General features: G+C 38.7%; 2 protein-coding genes across 2 annotated transcripts; one reads left to right on the top strand and one right to left on the bottom strand.

Moving 5' to 3' along the window:
- The first annotated feature begins 6 nt into the window (after positions 1 to 6).
- LOC121815660 lies at positions 7 to 1815 on the top strand. The gene is made up of 4 exons (XM_042227465.1): positions 7 to 28; positions 113 to 299; positions 463 to 590; positions 675 to 1815. Exons 2-4 carry the CDS (start codon positions 134 to 136, stop codon positions 1413 to 1415), a joined length of 1035 nt encoding a protein of 344 aa, XP_042083399.1. The 5' UTR covers positions 7 to 28; positions 113 to 133; the 3' UTR covers positions 1416 to 1815.
- A 1166-nt stretch (positions 1816 to 2981) lies between these two features.
- Positions 2982 to 7013, bottom strand: LOC102310511 (cell surface A33 antigen). Its single transcript, XM_005943306.3, has 7 exons — positions 6818 to 7013; positions 6178 to 6350; positions 5863 to 6079; positions 5506 to 5670; positions 4762 to 4878; positions 4479 to 4611; positions 2982 to 4015 (listed from the first exon to the last, which is right to left on the bottom strand). The coding sequence occupies exons 1-7, from the start codon at positions 6855 to 6857 to the stop codon at positions 3703 to 3705; spliced, it is 1158 nt and encodes a 385-aa protein (XP_005943368.1). The 5' UTR covers positions 6858 to 7013; the 3' UTR covers positions 2982 to 3702.
- Positions 7014 to 7595: the final 582 nt, after the last annotated feature.

The following is a 7595-nucleotide window of genomic DNA, read 5'->3' as shown; positions in this document are numbered from 1 at the left end:
TCCACGTTTCAAAGATATCAAAGGCTTGGTGAATATTTGTCATTACTTTGACAATGTAAACACACTTTAATATTTTGTAGATAGCAGATATAATTCTCTATCCCTGTTACAGATCGAACAGGATTTTGTACTGATGTTTGGTGAGGATGTATCAGGCAGGTTGCTGGAGAGGTGGCCAACAACATTCAAAAGAAAAATTATCCAACAAGGCAGAAAGCTTCCTTCTACCAGTGACCTGGAAGAACTCTTGCTGGCAGCTGACTCACCTGAGGATGGCACTGAAGTTAATGCTGACATTGGTGAGCTGTTGTTTCTTTGATTAGCACATTCATAGCATATATAATGTTTGTCACAGAACAGTTATCCTTTTTGTCTTTTGGGTCTACTCAAACATTTTATCAATGCATTGAAATATATTGTTGATGATGATTCAACTTTATTAAAAACAAATAATTTTTGCAGGCTGGGACAGTGACCTCTCAGCAATTCTATTGCTATTACACCTGATTCCACCATCTGGTCAGGGTCGGAAGAGACCAGGAAAGGTGTCAGCTTCTCAAGCAGAAAGGGTTCTTGTGGTCTTCAAGAAGGTTTGTGTTTTTCTATTTTTATGGTATGAATTACCAGTTTAAGAAAACTTGATTCTTATTGCCTGTCTGTATTTGTCTTTTCAGACTGGAACAAATATCCAAGAGCACCTTGATGCCATCACTGCCAGCACTCAACCGTACCTCCTGGCTGTTGGGGTGAAAAAGAATGACATCCACCGGTTCTTCATTATTCTTGACAAGAATGCCATACCATGCAAGTCTACCTCTTCACTTGGTTCTTTTGATGAACTGTTTAAAGTACATTTTGTGTTTGGCACATCTTACAACAATATGCTTCACAACATGTACACGTTCATTCAAACCACAGGTTTTAGAAAACATTTAAATACCAAACACCTTAACTATTTTGACCAACAGGCTGACACTGGTGTTAATCTACAGCCTGATGTGGCAGTTAAAGAAGTTAGCACTACAGGGGAGGTGATGTCAACTAATGTAGAAGAAACACCCACAACATCTGAAAAGGGCAAATACTCTAAGAGCACTTTGGATATGTGTGCCTCTGCTGTTGCACAGCTCAGGGCAGCTGGATTAAGCCAATCTACTGTGAACAGTTTTGTCTCCTCAATGGAGGAAGTGTTTTTTGAGATTCATTCTCAGGCTAAAGATGCAGCCTTACAGAGTGTACCTTTACAGTACACCACAAGTAAAAATAAATATAATAGTAATAAAATAAAGCATTGGGAGTACTTTAGCCTTGAAAGATTAGCTTTAGGACCAGGAAAGATGGTGACACTTGGAGAGCTGGAAGAAGGTCCAGAATTTGCTTGGAGCTGTGTTGTCTACCAGTTTGTTTTCAGCTAAGTGGATAATAACACACAGTACAGAGTACCGCCCTGACTTTATCATCTGTACAGATGTAGTGTCTGAGATTCTGTTTTTTTGTAAGATCAAAAGTATTGTTGTGAAAGATGGCATTGTATTGCTCTGCGGAAAACTGATGGAAACCCTGTGTTTTGATGACCATCATCATGCATTTAGGAACAGACTGCATCCCAATATGGTGCTGAAGGTGTTGAAGATAAATGAGCTGTGTTGCTTCTTCAAATCAAGTATGGCATTTCAGATTCCTCCCTGTATGTCGTTCCATATTGCCGTTTTATGCCAAACTAAATTCATTGTTTTAAAGTGTTTTATACACTGCATGAGATGTTTTTATATTTTGAGCCTGACATGAAAATAAAGCTGTTAAATGTATTATCTAGTTGTGGTTTTTGCTTACTTGTTTTATATGTAAAAGCATTATTAAAACCAGGTTTTCGTGCTGCAAAACAGTGAATTGTGTGTAAAGGTAACACTACAGGAAGAGTTTTAGTAACACTACTTGGTGTAAAATTAATTACAAATTTTACTCTATGAGAGCTAATTTTTCACTAGAGATTAGTGTATGAATAACACAGTATAGAGTAACATCAACTCCCATCAGAGTTCTTTGAACCCCAGTGTTAATTTCAAATAACTCAATTCAGTGTTAAAAATCAGCGGGATTTTACTCAAAGAGTTAATTCATCACTATGATAGAGCAAATAATATGACACTACTAGTAGTGTTAAGTTGATTTAACACTATGCGGTGTTACTCAGTGTTAAATATTTACTCTATTTAAAGTTAAATTTACTCTAAAATGTTAACACTATAGAAAGAGTTGATTTAACACCAATTCCGAATGGGACCAAATAGACTCGGAAACAGTGTTAAATTTAACTCTTTAAGTGTTAGTTTGACACTGCAAATTTTACTGTGTACTTCAAGCATGCAGACCCTGAATTGGGACACAGCCATAGACTGCCACTCAGCCATACTTGTTTTACACCGCTGCCTTATGAATACTCCACCTTTTATGTTTCTGTGTCCTGCTTTCTAAGTTATCATCTTATGTTTTCTCCCAATCACAGTATTTGATCTGGGCTGTGACACTGTCTTAACTATGTGTTGAAAGGCACCATTTATATATGCCATTAAAAGAGTCATCAAACAATCAAAAACTATAAACTTCTGTAAAATGTAACGCACTAAAAATTCAATCTACAAAAGCAATGTGGCCACGTCATTGGAAAACCTGCTCAGCAATGCAGTTTCCTAATCAACTGATTATGTAATGACCACACAGACATATTAAGAGGTTTAGTTGTTGAGAGCAAATATGGAACTGAACATAAAGCAACAGAGCTCTGGTGTCACATGCCGAAAACTAAGCCCAGTCAACTTCATCTTTTTAAGAGCATTTCTCACACAACAGGTTTAAAAAGATTTTGATGATTCTCATTTATAGTCATAACATCGCCAATGCAAAATATGTACCAAACAGCATCTATGTAATTATACAGCATAACAAAAAGAATTTTTGATAAAAAGTAGAAGTCAGTGTTCTAGTTCCACATTTTGTGATTTTATTTTATTTTTTTAAAGATACAGAAACTGAAAGCACTCAATAGAAAATTAAAAGTAAATGTTCTGAGTCTATACAACAAAAACATTTAAGTAATTGCTAATAACTCTTTGGGTTGGAAAAAGAAAACTACCCCCAGCGATGCTAATAAAGAAGTTACATTAAATTGTATTGTGAACAGCAAGAGAGACAAAATGTATTTGATTAACTGAAAACTTAAGCAACAATAACACTTTTGACAGCATGTTTTGCCTGTGTTTGTGTGTCAAGCCATGACACATCAGTATATTACCAGACCATTCAAACTCCCGCAATTCACAGGAAACATGACGCATGCACGGAAATATTACAGACAAAAACTTAAAACGTGTCACACAGTAGAAATAAATTCTTTATTTACACATAAAACGGGCAGTACACAGAGAGACAAGCGTTTCACTGTTCCCTGACTGTACGACACACAAAAAGTAACATAGGACAAATATATCAGATATATAAAATCTGAAAAATTACTTTAAAAGACCTAAAAATCTAAGACACAAAACTATTCCTCCCAAACAAATTATTACATATTATTCTTTCAGCTCTAATTTTGCAGTTTCCTGGCAATCCATTATGTAACAGCTAGGCCACCATTTGATAATCTGGTTGTATGTAAGAAAAAAACAACAACAACAGAAACTTGTTTACAGGTTGGAGGCTTTAGTCATGGTAGTCCCTCCTTGTGGGCTTACTGTTGGGCACCGGTGGTCTATCACGGTCCCGATCATCGTAGCGGTTGTCATCACGACGACGGTCTTGGTAGCGGCGATCATCATCGTAGCGCTCACGACGGTCGTCGTAGTCGCTGCGGCGGTCGTCGTAGTCGCGGCGATCCGGATCACTTCTTTCCTCATTGCGTTCAGTCTTCTTTACACTCGAGTCCTCATAACTGTCCTTCCCCTGGACTTCAACACGTCGGCCCTCACCGTTTCTATCCGGCTCCTTGTCGTGGTACTCCTCCCCCTCATGAACTCTAGAAAGTGGAAACAACACAATCAGTGCAGTCAAAAGCATCCAATACTCACTCACAGAAAAAAATAGAATAAAAATCACAAAAGTTCTGTGAATGTGCTTGTCTAACGAACGGAAGTTGTTTTTTTTCTGACGCTCAGATGAAGAAATCATATGGACGTTGAATTCAAAATTCATATGGCACAGTGCAAAAAAAAAAAAAAAATCATTAATTTACTATGAAGTTAATTTAAAAACACAAAGGGAGTTTTTTGTCCCTTGCATGCTCAGGAATAATGGCAACTTCCTTTGATTACAGCCATACGAATAGGTCCCTTTACACCACAGACATGGTATGTGCACATTTTGTTCTTTTTTTTCATGAAAAAAAGATTGTATTCTTAAAATCCCACAAAATATTCAGTTCTGTCAGCATGAGTGCCTCTGTGTTGATTGCTTGTATTAATAAGAGGATGGAACGTTACCCCATTTCATATTCCTCATCTTTGTTCTTCTTCCTGCAACAGCAGCAACAGATGATGATGATGAGGATGAGTAGAATCAAGCCACCGACAACTGCACCAATTAGTGCTGGAGTGGAAGCAATGTTCAGGGATGCTGCAGGGTTGAAGACAGACATGTTAGGAGGGGGAACAACACCGGGGTGTGCGTCATAATTTGAGTAAAGATTTATTTACTTAAAAAAGACAAATAACAAGAACAACAACAAAAAAGAAAAGCCTTTTCTCTATTAAATGTTTCTCTTACGTGGCATGACCGCAAGGGTGAGGTTGCAGGTAGCAAAGCGGATCTTGTTCCGTGAAGTGCAGATGTAGTATCCTGATGTATCTTTGGAGATATTATAGAGAGACAGGATGCCGTCCTCTGAAACACAAAGAATTAGTCACATATACTGAAGGTACATATAACCGCTCCATGCTTCTTCTTCTTTTTTTTAAAATTTCATATGCAGAAAAAATAAAATCCTGAGTTTTCTGAATAGTATGTTCAATAATCAATAATTGCAGGGTGTGACGTCAGATGTGCAGTTTGTCTGCTAGTATCATTGTGTAACTGCCTTTCCTCTCTGTCACTTCCTAAAAACAAAAATAGTCCCTAGCAAGTCTTGCTTTATAAATGAGACCAGACTGCGGCAGAGAGTAAATATTTATGAAACAATTCTGAAACGGTGGTGGCTTGTGCTGCTATTGCAAAAAGAAAGAAAGAAAACTTAAAAAGTTACAATGAATGAAAATATTCAAATGTTCTACTATGAAACACAGCTGCCACTGTTGTTGTAGTTCAAGTAAAAGTCCTGATTTGGGAGCATCAAACAGTACCATGTGGTTCAATATTAAACCCCTAACAGTGGCTATGTGACAAAAGGTAAGGCCACTTGTACCGTTAAGTGTGGAGCATCACTATGATAGCCACAGTGGTTCTTGCAATGATTAGTAAAACTTTATGTACTCATATGTGACATTAATTTTCCAGGATCAATGTGTTGCTTACTGTCAGTGGTTTTGGGGGGTTGAGGAACAGGCTGATTTTGCACGTTACGACGTTCCCAGCTATAGGTAGGCGGTGGAGACCCTTCTGCTGACAAACAGCTTAGGGTGATATCCTGGCCGTACTGTGCTGTTCCCTGGATCTTACAGTCGGGCGTAGAGGGAGCCACTAAAAAAAGAGAAATATAAATATAGTGTGATTTCTCTTTGACTGAATTGCTATAAAACTCCTAAGTAGTAATGGATAAAAAGGCAAGTCACACCCTGCGCAGGGCTGACATGTAGCAGATAGACTTTCCAGTTAACTTAACAGTCACATCTCTGAACAGTAGGAGGAAGCCCACAACATGTGATATATTACCTAGAACCACCAAGCGTGCGGAGGCAGCTTGGGTGCCGTCTTCGTCATCTGGGATCTGCACATGACACTCAAACTCTTTGTTGTCAGCTAGTGAGATGGAGGAAAGCTTTAGGTTAGCCTTTCCATTCAGGACATCCACGTCCAGGGACGCCCGACCTTTATAGGGGGGTGTGATGCCAGTTTTCTTTATAGGATAGTAGTAAGTGAGGATCGTGGTCTGTTAGAAAATTACAGGATTAGAAGAGTAATAAAAACACAAAGACATGTTCTTATGATTTTTGATCACAAATACAAAGATTAAAGGTAGATACCAACATCTTTGACATTTGCTTCCAGAGCCAAAGCCGTCCATGTGATGACAACTGCTTCGGCAGTGTTTATGTTAATTGCAGATTTAAAGGAGCAGGGCAGTGTGATGTTGTCACCTCTGGCGAACTCATACTGACTTTGGGGCATGGTAACTTCAATGGCACCGACACCTGTCAGCACTGTCATGGACATAAAAACAAAATCAAAGAGATCAGTATTATTCACTTGCAGTTATAAACACAGTAAGTTCTGATATTTAACCATTTGTATTCTTTGGGTCCAACCCACTCCCCTGCTGACTGTAGGAAATTGTCTTGAGCATTTGTGTTTAAAAAAAAAACATAGGATATGTTACAACTACTTCCTGGCTGTCAGCTCAACTTTGGAGCCAGTTTCATATGCAAATGATAAACGAAAAAGACAGAGAAAGAGATATATTCTGTGTGGTTTCCGAAAACCATTTCTACTTTATTTGCTCGCACTGAAAAATAGTACTTTAAAAGACATTCAGCAATAATAATGGTGACTCCGGGCTTCTTGGGCCCGCTCCTCTTTTTTAATACGCGACCCTGACGGTGCACAAACAGGTGTGGCAGGTCGGTGAGGCCCAGAGGAAAGATGTTTATTAAAAGAAAAAAATACTCACCCATACACAGAATCGTCCAGTACAAAATCCTCTTCTCCATGGCAAACACTTAGTGTTCAAACTAACCCCCACCGACGGCTCAGTATCTACTTATTTCCTTTATAAGAAAAATGAGAAACCAACACACACGCATCGAAACCCGACAGCCCCGTAAAGAATGATCCGCCAGCTGCCCAACCTTGACGGGTAGCGCTCCCTGCCAATCGCGTCGCCTTTGAAGGTTCAGGTGACGTTTCTGTTCCGCCCACCTAACGAGTTTTAGCTTGTCCTTTGCTCCAGCATACCTGCCTTTTCGGGGATACTTCATTAATTAGATTCGGCTTTTCAAGTACAGAACACACCACAGGTCTCATTTTAAAATTAAACATGACAAATTTTGACATTTGGACCTCGAAATCTTTAGTTCATCTTGTGGAGGGCACAAAAAATGAAAAGAATCACATTTTACTTAAGTATTTAAGTATCTCTTTTATTTAGCTTGGTTTCTTTTGGAACATTCGGTTTTATTTTGTAAGAATGAGAAAAACGAGGTACGTTTAAAACGACAGAGAATAGCAAACATAAGACAGTCTGACTAGGCGGGGCGGTTGTGTGTTCCCAAGGAAAAAAACCACCATCAACACCACCAGTGGTTGCTTCCTTGTCAGACTGGTTTGACGAGGTGCTATCACCTAAACACACACGCAAAGGCGCAACGCAGAAACTGAAGCCAAGGGTGTTGTCATCTTAAAATGTCCGATTCTGAGATATTAATGCCCATACGGTAAAAAAAAAAAAA

Source organism: Haplochromis burtoni, unplaced genomic scaffold (assembly GCF_018398535.1).
Source record: "Haplochromis burtoni strain Fernald_Lab_line unplaced genomic scaffold, NCSU_Asbu1 Contig_262, whole genome shotgun sequence".
Classification (NCBI taxonomy): domain Eukaryota; kingdom Metazoa; phylum Chordata; class Actinopteri; order Cichliformes; family Cichlidae; genus Haplochromis; species Haplochromis burtoni.
This window is presented reverse-complemented; position numbering and strand designations above follow the sequence as displayed.